The following is a 16,184-nucleotide window of genomic DNA, read 5'->3' on the forward strand; positions in this document are numbered from 1 at the left end:
GCGGGAACGCACAGTATAGAGTCATACACAATGGTGGCTAGATGATGCAACAAATATGGACATATTACGCTTAGGTGCATTCAGTGAAATGGCTTGCGAAATTTATCAATAGCTGCAGCCGATTTCCGTAAGTGGCTCAGTTTTTTCGGCAGGTTTATAGCGTCCGAAATGTCTTCCACTGGTACACGAAGGTCATTACCAGATATGGGGCTGGTGCGAGTAATGAGTAACGACACAGGCGGCAGCGAGTCTGTATGTGGAAGACAGCGCCAGTCACATGACAGTCGTCACTTGACAATGGCCGACGACCACTCGGCTGAAAGCTCGTGTGTAGTCAGCCAGCTAACGCAGTTGGAAGCTCGATAAAATATTATCTGTATACAGGGTGTTTCAAAATTACTATTAAGGGCTTGTTGATGTTGTGGGGACAACTTAGTAAAAAAGGAACTCCTTTCCAGAAATGTATCGTTTCGATGTAAAATAAATTTAAAGATCGGTCCACTTCCAAATCTCTTGATTCACAATATTCAAAAAACTGAGAAGAGGGCGCCGTCATCAGTTCCTGTTGTAATTGTGATGTCACATACCATTTTCGTCCAATTACAACAACGGCTGTGGGGAAATGGAACGTTCGTTCCAATGGCTCTGCGTACTATGGGACTTAACTGCTGAGGTCATCAGTCCCCTAGAACTTAGAACTACTTAAACCTAACTAACCTAAGGACATCAGACACATCCATGCCCGATGCAGGATTCGAACCTGCGACCGTAGCGGTCGCGCGGTTCCAGACTATAGCGCCTAGAACCGCTCGGCCACTCTGGCCGGCTGGAACGTTCGCAACTAGAAGTGTTGACTGTGGTGCTCCACGGATGCGCCGTACACCCGACTTTGAAGCGGGCGGCCTTCGGCAAATAGAAAAGAACGCGACGACGAATATTCGAAACTTTGCCCTGCATTGGGCATCGTGTCAGTGTTCATTGTCATCGTTGTATCCGTACCATGAATAGAGAGATTTGAAAGTGATCTGTTCTTCGATCTTAGGTTACACTCAGACGGCTCATTTTCTCACATGGGTGCCTTATTAAAGCTTTCTCTATTAAATCCCCCCTACAACCCCTAAGAAGCGTGTAATAGGAATTGTGAAACACCCTGCAAATAGCTGTGAAACCGTGCATTTGTTCATAAAGATGTTTACTATAGTGAGGAACTTCTACTGTTGATTCAGACTGTGTTGTTCCAGCTTTTCCAAGGAGGCTGGAAAGGACCAGCCGTGGTGAAGAGGCTGCTCGCTTGCCCCATCTATATGGCGCAGACTGCACTCTTCTGCCTCTTCGGACAGTCACTGACGGACCATGTAAGTTGTTCGTGACGACGAAGCGGTAATGAGTAGTGAATAAGAACCTGCAAATCTGATATCATTCCATTGGTATCCCAAGATTCTTCTGCTGTCGAAACATCCAGTATTTTAAGTAAGACCCAAAATTACTGACTTAAAAGCACCAAAATAAAGTGCGCTTCTAATTACGAAATAAAATCTAATACTTGAGTATCACAACGGATTCGAGAACACCATCAGACAGCTGACTTGTTCAGTGTACTGCATTTATGTGAAAACAAGTTTACGGGCGTATTGCGACAGTACTGTCGTTTTTGTTGTTGTTGTTGCTGCGGTATTCAGTCTGAAAACTGGTCTAAAGCATCTCTCCATGCTATTCTATCCTGTGCTTTCCTTGTCATCGCCAAATACCAATTGCAACCCACTCGTACATACTTTTGAACATGCTCGGTCTATTCATCGTTTTTATCCCTCTACAATTTTAACTACCCGCTTCCAACCATTACCAATTTGACACTTTATTATGGCTTTAAGATATGTCCCATCAACTTAAACCTTATTTTAATTAAGTTGCATTATAAAGTAACTTTTTCTCCAATTGGATTCAGTGCCTCTTCATTAGTAATCTTCAGCATTGTTTCTCTGTCTCATATCTCCCATCTCATCTTCACCCAATTCCACTTCCTTTTCCGTAATATTGCCTTCAATTTAATTTGTCTTGTCTAGCCCTTTCATATATTTCGTCCAACTTTCAGCTTACCCATCTTTGCTTACCCCTGGCTTGCCTTGTGAGTCATTGACATTCACAGAGTTGCTTCACTTATATCCAAACTAATTTTCCTGTATGTAGTTGCTATCTTTCCCCGTCCTATGCGTGCTTCTATCGCCTTGAATTTTTCCTCTAGCCATTCCTGCTTAGCCATATTGCACTTACAGTAAATTTTTTTGAACGTCTGTATTCCCTTTAACCTGCTTCATTTACTGAATTTTTATATTTTATCCTATGACGTCATTATGACTGCAAAAACTGTTGTACTCACGATGAGTTGATGAGGTTCTGTAATTCTATCCTATATTTCTTTAATTACATTTTGGGTAGTAAATACCATACATTTCCCACTTCTGTGCCGATTTTAAAGCTCTCGTCTAAAGAGCTTTTACAAGTTTTAGTAGTCCCGGCAGCAGACGTTATCGATGGCATATCGGAGGCATTGTAATTAGCCTCAGTAAGGTCCCTATCGGTGGCGCACTCACTAGGTCACATGGGCTAGGCCGATAGCAGCTCGGTGCTAGCCGAGTGGCTGCGGGCTCGTGTCAAAGTGCATTTACTTTCTGTGCCCGCTAGGAGCGTGTGGCCGTTGCACGCAGGGGCAAGGGAGTGCATGCGTTGGAGCCAAGTAAGGCATGCCACTGGTGTGCACGCGGGCGATAGTGCGCAGGTGCTCATAACTAGTCATTACTATTATGAAAAATGTATGGGTTGTTTCTAGGTACATACTGTATGCAAAATTCCATAGTTCTTTGAAAAGACAGCTTCTAAATTGTCGATATTTTATAAAAGATTGCTGATAAATTTATGATGTTTTTAATTCAAAAAATTTTGTTATTAACAATTTTTTACACAATATCGATAATTGAGAACTGATATTCTCAATTAAAATTGCAATTTTGCATTTGATGTGTAATTAGAAACAATAAGAAGCCCATTTTTCATAAAAATAACGGTTAGATTATGTTAATTAATATATATTTGATGAATTTTATATAAAAATGTGGGTATTCGAATTGAATGGAAAAAAAACTCTGTAGTTAGTTCTGATACGAAATGTATGAAAATTTCACACATTAATGATATTAAAAAATATTTTCTTCTCTGCTACCATCTGCTAAAAGCTCATTTCGATATTTGGAACCATTTATGAAATATGGTGAATGATATGAATAATTCACCATAGTCACATCCTTGTGTGCACAGATGGAAATGAGTGTGATACATAAAATCCATTTTCTGAAGACTGGGGACAGATATGGACTTCCTCCCAAATCTTAAGAGAAACGCAGTATATTGGAAGTTTGAATTAAAAAACGCCTTCAGTCGCAAATTTTCGAGTTTTATTAAGTACACGATGCATTTAGGACCCTGTGGGTCCATCCCCAGATATAAGTTACATTAATACAAGATTTAATTTTGCTCTTGAATGAGGTGACATGCATGTTCCTGTCATGAAAAGGTTTAATGTTATGAATTTCGTAAGCCAAGTGCGGATAATATTTACGAAAATATGGAAAAAACTGAGCAGTGTCAACGTACCACAATAAGAAAAGCGTTTTTAACCTTTTAACACCATCATGCAATGGTTTCTCCATGCTGTTCACGCATATCTCTTCACTCAAGACGCACATCTGCATACACATTTTGTAAACACTTCACAGATGATGTACATGGGGTGATCAAAGATGAATTTATTTGTAGTGCCAGAGATCTAATTATTAAACAATTGACATGTGCACGGAATCACTTTAGGATAGGTCTTTAAAATAATAACTGTGGCTTGCAAATCTGTCTGTTCATTTAACACAGCTTCTGGTTTTCCTGATTTTGTGGAGGTATATCGCCAGTAGTTCTAAAAGATTTAGGAACTTACATTTGACTTCGTTATGCAGTACTAACAAACTGTTTTCTAGTCTGTTGAGATGTGTTTCGTTTCCAACATATATTGTGCAATAAGTGATTTTTCGAAATGGTTGAGCCTGAAAGCATTTACGTGTTCTCGAAAGCCTGTATAGTAGGCAGGACAACTGTGGCCTGATACTTTGTACACTCCACTGTTGTTGAATTTTTCTGTATTTGACTTCATGGTATGGATGAGAAAGTTTCCCAACTTATTATTAGTTAAGGATGCAATTGTTACATTTTTTTTAAAGGTTAGGGGTTTTTGTGATATGGGGCCCAAGTATGGGACATTGGGAAATATTTTCTCTTCTTTCAGAGTGTGGCCATTTGTTATCTTACTTTTGTGTATTTGTCTATCTAAATTATCAATTGTTTTGTCTGTGTAGCCATTATTTATGGGACTGATTTTTATTGTATCTAGATCACTCCTAAGACTGTTTTCCTCTAAATCAAGAGAGTATAGCATGGACCTACATGTGTCATGTTTCTTTGTGGCAAGATGGCCTGATGAGTTGTGCGGTGTTATGACTGTGTATGTCTGTTATCTGTGCATGTTCAGCCGGTGTTTTTGTTGGTGGTTGATGATTTTAAGAACCAGGAAACTGACACTTTTGTTGTCCTTACGTTCTATTGTGAATTTTATGTTTTTGTGGAAAGAACTAAATAATGCTAGTAGCCCTTCGGTCTCCTCTTTTGTTCCATTAAAGAGCAGCGAGATATCATATCTGCCAGGAAACTTGGTATGCTGCTGCCCATGGCAAGACCCTCCCTCTGTTGGTAAACTTCCCCATTAAATGTAAAGTAACTGTGTGAGAACATTAGCTGCAATATGTCCTTGACTTCCGGTATTTCTTCAATCCACAACTTTTTATGTTTTACTGAGCTTTCAAAGATGATGTCTAATGCTGCTTTAGTTGGTACATTTGTAAATGGGTTAGTTACATCCAAAGAGGCAAACCTGGCACCTGTAGGGATTTCTAGATCTTTAATTTTAGCTACTAATTCATTTAAGTTCTTAACTGAGTACAACCTATCAAAAGTATAGTACTGCTTCAGAATTTCATACAGTACTGAGACACTTTAGAGGCAGGCGTATTTTTAGAAATAACAATAAGCCTCAACGGAACATGAGGTTTATGGGTATGAGGTCGAGCTCTCAGTTTTGGAGCTATAGGATACTTCAAAACATATATTTTTGGTTGTTTTTCTGTGAAGAGGAAACTGCATTTATTAACCATTATTCTGATTTCTTTTTTTTTTTTTTGGGTATCTTACAGTTGGATCTTGTTTAAGCTCTTTTATGTTGTTTTCAGGAAAGAAAGTCACTCTTTTAATGATGTATTCATCTTTGTTCATAATTATTACAGAATTGCTTTTTTCGGCTTTCAGAACCATGGCACTGTTATTATTGAGTTTCATTTTTATGCTGTTTATTAGCTTTCTCTCTCGATAAACTGTTTTGAGGGTTTCTTTATGGGTACTTATGGTTTTCTGAATAATTTATTTATGTTCTGTGCTAGGACAGTCTATTCAGTGTCATTTAGCTCAATTAAATCCATTGCTTTTTTAGAGCGTGATGAGGTTGCTTCAGCGTGAAGTAATTTCACAAAGTAATATACTCATCTGGTTCAGAGATTTACTAACTTAACATTACAAAATACGATTCAGTTTCTCGTAAGGTGGGTACAACTGAAGCCAACGAGTTTATCATCGACTCAGATGAATATTCTGCAACACGCTGTTCATAAATTATTAAAAATGTTATTTTTTATTTTTTGAGAAGTTTTAGTGGAAGACATATATTGGGAAAACTTCTGAGAAAATCGTTTCAGTCCGACACGAAGGTTCATAGCAACGCACGTAATGCTATGTTCTGAAGATTTCACACCAGAAATCTGATACAGCGTTTACACTGAGAAAAATTAATGACTGTTAGTGCAGCCGCTTTTAGTTAACACGATATAGTCTGGATAGGCTTAAAACTTTATGAAAGCTGGAAAAGGAAGTGTGCAATAATGAAGAGAGTGTGCAACAATGAAGAGTGTAAAGTCTCTCCGATTGCTTAGTATCTTTTTGTCATTTGAGGTACTTGTTGAATGATCCTCTTCTATTTCTTTTAGAGTCTTTGAAATTTGTTCTAATGAAATACTTACAACTAAACTATTTTCCTTTCACACGGGCAACACTGTAGTTACACGACTTGCATTAGCTATTCATTTGTGTTTTTTAGTAGCGAGGCTACCATATCTAGACTATAAACCGTGTCCACAGGTTTTGCACTCCTCCATCACACGTCCACAAATCGTCTCTGCTTTAGAGAGGCCTGCGCTTTAAGCATTTTTATTTGAAGTGGCTTCACAGATAATAAACTTATGTAGGTCTGACACTGTAAGAACTCATTTTTGCATGATCCCAGTCTTAGCCATAGTATCCAGCGAACTGGTTTTAGGGCATTTAAAAACGTATCACGCCATGATTTTGTGTATCATCTTATACGTATCTTATTTATTCATGACTTGTTGGGTCATTCACACCTAGACAATGAATTATTACAAAATGTTGCTTTTGTTTATGGTGATACAAGGTGTCGATTACAATACACATTAGGGTATAGTTTGAATACTTATTTGGCATCCCTACCACATTCAATACAAAATGAAAAGTATTACGTTTTTCTTCTTTATTGAATCTCAAACTTCGTGAATTCTCAAAGATTCAACGATCCTAGAATGCACACACAATGCTAATGTTAGTAAGTATTGTTTCCAGCATCGAGCATGGTCCTATTCAGCCATTTTGACGACATCAACGGAGGAGGGACAGGGTCTTGACGCCTGCCTTGCCATTTGAATTTAGATAATTATTATCTAACTGTTTTTACCACAGATTTCGCAGCAAACTTAGCAAATGTTATGTTTTACATGTATTCCAGTACCTGTCTTCCTCTACCGTTTATACTCTCCGTAAATCACTCTAGTACTATGCCTTAACCCCTGTTCTACAATCCAATACCTTGTCAGTGTTTTCCATAGGTTATTTTCTTCTTTCTTCGTCGGTTCTGCGGACAATTCCCCCCGCCCTCATTTTTAACGTCCTTCTATAGCACCAAATGTCAAACGCTTCGATTCTCTTCTTTTTCCAGTTTTTCCACAGTCCTTACAACGCTGTGCTCCAAACGTAAATTCTCAGAAATATCTTCCTGTGATTAGGGCCGATGTGTGGTACAATCAGATTTCTCTTGGCCAAAAATGTCCTCTTCTCGTGTACCAATTATTTTTTGTGTCCTCCTTACGGCATCCGTGTTGTGCAAGCTTACGTCCAAGCTAGCAGAATTACTTATCGGTAACTTCGTCTTCTTCGTTGTCCTCAACTTTGATCTTAAGTTTATCGCTAAACTCATTTCTGCTGCTCCTCATGACTTGCGTCATTCTTCAATTTATTTATTCTGTAGTCATTAGATTGTTCACATCACTCAACACGTCCTGTTATTCTTCTTCTCTTTCGCTGAGGGGAAGATGTTCGCTGACGACTCTTATCGTTAAATCGTTTTATCCTGCATTTTAATCTTTTTCTTGAATCTTCCTTTTATTTGCATCATTGATTCCTGCTGTTTAGACTGAACAGTATGTGCGAAAGAACGCTTTCGTGTTTTCCTACTTTTTATTCCGACGCAGTATTGTTGATCTTCCATTCTCGCTGAGACCTTCAGTTTCTCGCACTTGTTGTACATTATCCGTCTTTCCCTTCATCTTACACCTATACTGCTTTGAATTTATAATACTTTGCCTCATTTTAAACCGTAGGATGCTTTTTTCGTGTCAACAAATCCTATTACCTTTGTTTGATGTTTAAGTCTTGCTTCCATTATCATGACATCAGGTATGAAAACTTGATTTCATTATCACTACGTCAGAACTGCGTCTCTGTGTCCTTCCCTTTCCGAAAACCAAACTGATCGTCATCTAACAGATTGCCAGTTTTCTTTTCCATTATTTTGTTTATGATTCTTGTCAACAATTTGGGCGCAAGACACGTAAACTCATTTTTGAATAGTTTTCACACTTACCTGCTATTGCTATCTTCGGCATTGTGTGAATTACATTTTTCCGAAAGGGTGATGGTATGCCTCCAAACACATAGATTCTGCGCACTAACTTGAATAGTCACTTGTTTGCCACTTACCCCAATGATTTTAGAAATATCGAGAGAATGTTGTCTATCCGTACTGCTTTTTTTGACCGCAAGTCTTCCAGAGCTCTATTAAACTCTGGTGCTAACACTGTATATCCTCCATATCGCTCCCAATTTCTTCCTCAATAACGCCACCAGACCAACGCTCCACCTCATAAAGGACTTAAGTGTAGTGTTTCCATCTGTCCGCTCTGCCACTAAGGCAGGATGTCGGTACCTAAGATGAACTAGTACACTGACATACTGCAAGAGGAAGTTCTCGCATTGGGTCTGACAGTACTGACGGCGTTAGATAACGTCACAGCAGTCACAACAACCCCGTGTAACGTAAAATACAATGTTTACTCGTGATGCTCTGAATTTAGGGACACCTCCTCCCATATTCCAATCTTCAACATACCGAACTTTTTTCTTTGTCACTGCCAACACTAGCTTTCTCTGTCACAGCATCTGTATTTTAGCAAATTGATTGTATATATATATATATATATATATATATATATATATATATATATATATATATATATATATATACACTCGTGTGCCAAAACTTTATGACCACCCACTTAATAGCAGTAGCAGTAAGTGTGTTATGCCGACTCTCGACCAGAAACGCACACTATGTTCAGTGTTTTTGAAGGACATCACCTTTACGCCAGCGACTGCTATAAGTTTTTATTACACCCTAATGCAATTTCGGCCTTAGGCCATTATCAAGTGATATTACGGCTTTAAACCATGTCAACGTAATGTAAACATTTGTATGACGTTGTCAATCCTGTTAAATACAATCGTGTCGTTGTTACACAGTGCGAGCACACGTATTCAGACATCGTAAAACAACATAATCTGTAAATGCACATGTTCGTTAATCCATCACTAGTCACACATGCATTAGACCACAGCTGCAGACTAGTTGAAACAAGAGTAATGAAATATGGGGACCTCGCAGGCCATTTGACAGCAGAAGTTCTTCCTATCCAACTTCCAGGAAAGTCCTCATTTAGTATTTGCGTTGCAATGCGGTTCGAGTGAGCTGGATAACTGTCGTGTTCTAGCCACTTTCGAATGTCAAGTGATACCTCTGCTAGAAGAAACGGCAGAATGTTCGTCAGGACGGCTGCGCACCACTGTCCATTCAGAACGCCTGAGGTGAAGTGAGATCCCACAATGTAATTTCCTAAGATGCCGCACCGTGCGCTTACGCTTTGTAGCCGTTGATGTTGCACCTGACGAAGCCAGCGTGGATTCTAGGCGGCCCAGCAGTGCATGTTATGCATATTTACTGTAGCGTACTCAGTAAACGTTGCTTCATAGGTAAAGAGTACGCGCTGGAAAAATGTATGGTCGCCTCCAAGATGCAGAAATCTATTTCTTGAAGTTGTGTAGAATAAAGCGAAAGACAGAATATTCAGTTCCAGGTTAGAACATTTAGTCTTACAGGGTGTTTCAAAAATGACCGGTATATTTGAAGCGGCAATAAAAACTAAACGAGCAGCGATAGAAATACACCGTTTGTTGCAATATGCTTGGGACAACAGTACATTTTCAGGCAGACAAACTTTCGAAATTACGGTAGTTACAATTTTCAACAGCAGATGGCGCTGCAAGTGATGTGAAAGATATAGAAGACAACGCAGTCTGTGGGTGCGCCATTCTGTACGTCGTCTTTCTGCTGTAAGCGTGTGCTGTTCACAACGTGCAAGTGTACTGTAGACAACATGGTTTATTCCTTAGAACAGAGGATTTTTCTGGTGTTGGAATTCCACCGCCTAGAACACAGTGTTGTTGCAACAAGACGAAGTTTTCAACGGAGGTTTAATGTAACCAAAGGACCGAAAAGCGATACAATAAAGGATCTGTTTGAAAAATTTCAACGGACTGGGAACGTGACGGATGAACGTGCTGGAAAGGTAGGGCGACCGCGTACGGCAACCACAGAGGGCAACGCGCAGCTAGTGCAGCAGGTGATCCAACAGCGGCCTCGGGTTTCCGTTCGCCGTGTTGCAGCTGCGGTCCAAATGACGCCAACGTCCACGTATCGTCTCATGCGCCAGAGTTTACACCTCTATCCATACAAAATTCAAACGCGGCAACCCCTCAGCGCCGCTACCATTGCTGCACGAGAGACATTCGCTAACGATATAGTGCACAGGATTGATGACGGCGATATGCATGTGGGCAGCATTTGGTTTACTGACGAAGCTTATTTTTACCTGGATGGCTTCGTCAATAAACAGAACTGGCGCATATGGGGAACCGAAAAGCCCCATGTTGCAGTCCCATCGTCCCTGCATCCTCAAAAAGTACTGGCCTGGGCCGCCATTTCTTCCAAAGGAATCATTGGCCCATTTTTCAGATCCGAAACGATTACTGAATCACGCTATCTGGACATTCTTCGTGAATTTGTGGCGGTACAACCTGCCTTAGACGACACTGCGAACACCTCGTGGTTTATGCAAGATGGTGCCCGGCCACATCGCACGGCCGACGTCTTTAATTTCCTGAATGAATATTTCGATGATCGTGTGATTGCTTTGGGCTATCCGAAACGTACAGGAGGCGGCGTGGATTGGCCTCCCTATTCGCCAGACATAAACCCCTGTGACTTCTTTCTGTGGGGACACTTGAAAGACCAGGTGTACCGCCAGAATCCAGAAACAATTGAACAGCTGAAGCAGTACATCTCATCTGCATGTGAAGCCATTCCGCCAGACACGTTGTCAAAGGTTTCGGGTAATTTCATTCAGAGACTACGCCATATTATTGCCACGCATGGTGGATATGTGGAAAATATCGTACTATAGAGTTTCCCAGACCGCAGCGCCATCTGTTGTTGAAAATTGTAACTACTGTAATTTCGAAAGTTTTCTACCTGAAAATGTACTGTTGTCCCAAGCATATTGCAACAAACGGTGTATTTCTATCGCTGCTCGTTTAGTTTTTATTGCCGTTTCAAATATACCGGTCATTTTTGAAACACCCTGTATATATGTAAATGGTGATGAACTTACTTCACTGAAATAGATTCTTGACAACTAAACTAATGCTGGGTAATATGATAAGGGAAATAACTCCACCTTTCCAGAGATTTTTGTCTTATCAACAAAAAGCATTTGCATTCAGATTATATAGCTATACATTACAAGGTACATGTACATATGTATATATGTGTACATGTTTGTGAGTATAAGATGTTGACTGTGTGCTTTGATAACGGTAGGTACACATTAAACTCTTATTCAGATCAGCAGTAGAGCCCATCTGCATGTTTTGTAACCAGTTTTTACATATTTAGGTGAATTAAACGCATGACTATGTTACCCTACGAACATAGTTTATTTCACTAGTGCCAATAATTGAGCTGTGTGTTTTACAGCAAGTAATGTTGAAAATTTAGATGTGGAAACATTTGATTTCCACATCTGTTATGCTTGTAAGGTGTGTTTTTGTTCGAAATTTTGCAATTTTATCTTGGTTCAGAGTCTGAACTTTCAGAATCTATAATCACGTTAGCAGATAAGCAACCCACATTCGGTTTATGTACTCGATACATGATGAACAATTTTATCAGAGATTTTACTTTCGTGATATCGTATCTTGCAGATGTTTCGTCTCTGTTATCATCCTTGGTCATATTGTGTGTGTAAGCAAAGCAGGCACCCTCTTTGTGTATTACAGTATCAATTATACTTCGTAAAAAAAAAGAAAAAGAAAAAAAATCTTTCTTCCTCGCCAAAGTCTCGTTATGCTATGTTCTGTGTGAGTAACCGTGCGTTTTCATGTTGCACGCTTGTAGTGGATTTTGGAGTTATTGAACAGCTGATTACAGCCATAGTCTGAAAACGTTTTAGAGAGCCTTGGAACAATACTTCGGACTGGTGAATATCACCGCAGTCCGTTTTGTATTTAACCTCGACTTAGCTCAATCCTTTTGTAGCAAAAATCAATAACTGCCAATCGATATCACTGATTAATTTTCCTATGAATGCATTGTCTTTGCCCTGTGAAACTGGTGTTCAAATGTTAATGAAAACGTTAGGTGATGACCGTATACAGCATCAGGATGAAATGGCAACAAAAAATGTTCAAATGTGTGTGAAATCTTATGGGACTTAACTGCTATGGTCATCAGTCCCTAAGCTTACACACTACTTAACCTAAATTAGACCTAAGGACAAACACACACACTCATGCCCGAGGGAGGACTCGAACCTCCACCGTGACCAGCCGCACAGTCCATGACTGCAGCGCCTAAGACCGCTCGGCTAATCCCGTGTGGCGAAATGGCAACACCCTTCACATTTTTGTATACCGTAGTACTCTTATATATGTGGAAATATTTAGTCTAAGGGCGTATTGTGATCTACACCAAGAGCAGATGTGAAAGATTACATTCAAAATGCCTGTTTGTTCGTGTTTATGTCTAGTAGTTTACCCTTGTGTACTTTAGCAGACATATATTTCCCGCTCTTTTACGCATAACTTGAAACGTCAGCTGTCTTTTTGCCACGTTATGCTTTAGCCACATGTGTTTAGGTATGAAAGTAGCATTTAGGCACTTAATTCGAGAGTCCACAGTGAAGCTTTAGGCAGCAGTTTGACGAATATCTGTGTATATTTCGAAATTAACATTGTGATTCTTGACGTAAAATTGGTATTTTTGCATCACTGGCGTATTTATGCAGACATTTTAGAAGTTTAACCAACAGCATGGTGTTTCAGAAGCATCATAGATATTTTAATACGAGGTGTGGCTAGAAAAAAACCGGACTAGTACTGGTGAAACAATAAAACGAATGCAATAAGGCTGAAAGTAGCGTAGCCTGTCATGTGACTCTCGCTCCGCCTACTGCTCGAGTTTCATCTGCCTCCTGCACTCAGTCTGCCCGTGGCGTCTGTTTTAAGTAGTTGACGTTTTGTCTGTGCGTCGGAAAATGTTGAGTGTACAGAAAGAACAGCGTGTTAACATCAAATTTTGTTTCAAACTAGGAAAATCTGCAAGTGAAACGTTTGTAATGTTACAACAAGTGTACGGCGGTGATTGTTTATCGCGAACACAAGTGTTTGAGTGGTTTAAACGATTTAAAGATGGCCGCGAAGACACCAGTGATGACACTCGCACTGGCAGACCATTGTCAGCAAAAACTGATGAAAACATCGAAAAAATCGGTAAACTTGTTCGACAAGATCGCCGTTTAACAATCAGAGCAGTGTCTGAGGTAACAGGAGTTGACAAGGACAGTGTTAGGCAGATTCTTCATGAAAGTTTCAACATGAACAAAGTGTGTTCAAAAATGGTTCCAAAGTCTCTCACAATTGAACAGAAGGAACGCCGAAGAATGATTTGTTCTGACATCCTGGAAAACATTGAAAGTGATCCCACCTTCTTACAAAATGTTATTACTTGCGATGAATCGTGGTTTTTTACTTACGATCCCGAAACTAAACGCCAATCGATGCATTGGAAAACTCCTGGTTCTCCACGACAAAAAAAAGTACGAATGTCAAAATCGAAATTCAAGGCAATGATGATTGTTTTTTTTGACATCAAAGGGATTGTGCACATTGATTGGGTACCAGAGGGACAAACAGTGAATCAGCATTACTACATTAGCGTCCTGGCTACCCTACGTGAGCGAGTACGGAGAAAACGGAACGTATTGTGGAGAAAAAAGTCATGGATCCTTCACCAAGACAATGCCCCAGCTCACAGTGCGTTGTCAGTGAAGACGTTTTTGGCAAAACACAACATTCCCATCTTAGATCATCCACCCTACTCACCTGATTTTTTCTTTTCCCTAAAGTCAAGTCAGCTTTGAAAGGAACTAGATTTGAGACTGTTGAAGCAGTAAAAGAAAAAGCGACGGAAGTAATGTATGGACTTACCGAAAATGATCTGCAGCATTGCTATGAAGACCGAGGAGGAGAGTACATTGAAGGAGATAACATGAAATTGTAAATAAATGTTTTTTCCAGCATCAGTCCGGTTTTTTTCTAGCCGCACCTCGTACATTTAATTTAAGGCTCTGTTGCACCTTCGGCAATGATTCAATAATCGATTTGTAGCTATCTGTCGGCGACGACAAGAAACAGTGCTTAAAGTCGCAGTTGACATTATTCCCCATCTCTGAAATTTTTCAGATTAGTGTTTAAAGAAAAATTATCTTCCACAACTGTTATGACTAATTCGTTAATTATGGTGCATAAGCGAACGTTATTTTTAACTCTTTATCAACATTATGTTTTATAGTCGTTCTCATTTCCTGTAACAAATTCTGTATAGTTTCCAATGAAGTTTAGTCGCCGCATGTCATTAATATTTTTATAAACATTCCCCCTTTCGTGCTCTGTCTGCTTCAGCTTCTATAGAATGGCGATGGCCACCAATAGTAGCCGGAAGAATTTTAGCCAATAACTGAACTTAATCAGTATGGGAAAGTGAATGCGACAAAGCTGCTTCACAGGCTTCGGCTAACTGTGAACACCAGCAGATCCTCTTGAAAATCCCAGCTGAGGGATCGACGCTGCTTAATATCCCAGAAAATAATACCTTCTTAACAAATAAGTTTTTCTCATCTTCATATTACTAATGATTCAGAACCGAATCCTCCTGACAGTGAGTGGTGTGAGGAAAAGGAGATATTTAGCTGAACGCATGAGCAGGCGGAAATTTTCAACACAACGAGAAAAAGACCTACAGCTACAGATGCAGCAGAAGAGGGATAGTCAATCATTTTCCATACAATGTAAGCATATGAAGCCAGATCAGGATGTGAACGTCTAACCACTGTTGAGAATAAGAAGAAATGCAAGACGACATAAGCTTAGTAATCCGAACAATCAAATGGGATTCCACTCCCACGATATTAACAAAATACATTTACTTCCAATAAATATTGGCCTACTTCTTTTGTTTTACACCAGAACTAAAAGGTATCAAAGGTAAAAAATAAAAATCTCAAGGAGCCACTGTATCTACCAAAGAATCGATTTCCCAATACGCGCAAAACTGTAAATCATATTATTCTGTGTATCTGCCAGTTCTGTCATCATTGACAATCTGTAATAAAATGAACCTAGATTGATTATTCATATTTATGTTCATTTTTATTACAGACAACTATTTCCTGCACAATATCTGGTGGTGTATTTCTGACAGGTACGCTTACACGGCTAATGTGCGTCGTGTGTGTCTGTTACCAGAGCGAGCGCCTGCTGGACTCTGCTTTCAGCTGCGGCTGGCCAGGCACCGACGGTCGTTTCTGCAGTGCCCTACTCATCTTCATGCAACAGGCGTCGCAGCCTCTCAAGATCAGGGTGGGTAAGATCTTCACACTGTCCAGGAACTCTTTCTTACAGGTGTGTAAAATTTTGTCGGAAATAACATGATTCCAGTTGAGTAGATCCAATTTCATGAGTAACTGAAAATCTAAAGAAATATAAATGGGCATTTAGTTGATGTTTTAATTTATCGACTTTGATAATGATGCAGATACTTAACAGCCTACTGGTTAGTTAGTTACATGTTTCATGGATCATTCCTCACGATAGATGATGATGATGTTTGGCTTGTGAGGCACTCAACTGCACAGTCATAAGCGCCTGTACAACGTCCCAATTTTTACACAGTGCAATTATTTTTACACCGTCAAATCTAGCCGTTGTCACGAACGATGATGATGAAATGATGAGGACAACACAAACATCCAGTCCCCGCACACAGAAAATCCCCAACCCAGCCGGGAATCGAACCTGGGACCCTGTGATTCAGAGGCAGTAACGCTAGCCCCAAGACCACGAGTTGCGGAACCGCACGATAGATCGTACCGATATGGCATGAGTCACTGTACATTCACATCACAAATTAATTTATACATATGGTTGCATTCTGAACAATTCCGAATTCTTTTATATTACAAAAAGAAGAAAAAGATACATAGATGTGAGTTACTAATTTCTGCCCACAACCTTTTACACGT

The 16,184-nt window shown here is 39.7% G+C and overlaps 1 protein-coding gene across 1 annotated transcript in view; it reads left to right on the plus strand.

Moving 5' to 3' along the window:
* The window catches only part of LOC126195725 (odorant receptor coreceptor-like), a 47,895-nt gene extending 32,301 nt beyond the window's left edge, over positions 1-15,594 (plus strand). The window contains exons 5-6 of the mRNA XM_049934353.1: positions 1,242-1,355; positions 15,409-15,594. Coding sequence (XP_049790310.1) covers positions 1,242-1,355; positions 15,409-15,594 — 300 coding nt within the window. The remainder of the gene's footprint in view (positions 1-1,241; positions 1,356-15,408) is intronic.
* Positions 15,595-16,184: the final 590 nt, after the last annotated feature.

This window comes from Schistocerca nitens, chromosome 7 (genome assembly GCF_023898315.1).
Source record: "Schistocerca nitens isolate TAMUIC-IGC-003100 chromosome 7, iqSchNite1.1, whole genome shotgun sequence".
In the NCBI taxonomy this organism is placed as follows: Eukaryota; Metazoa; Arthropoda; class Insecta; order Orthoptera; family Acrididae; genus Schistocerca; species Schistocerca nitens.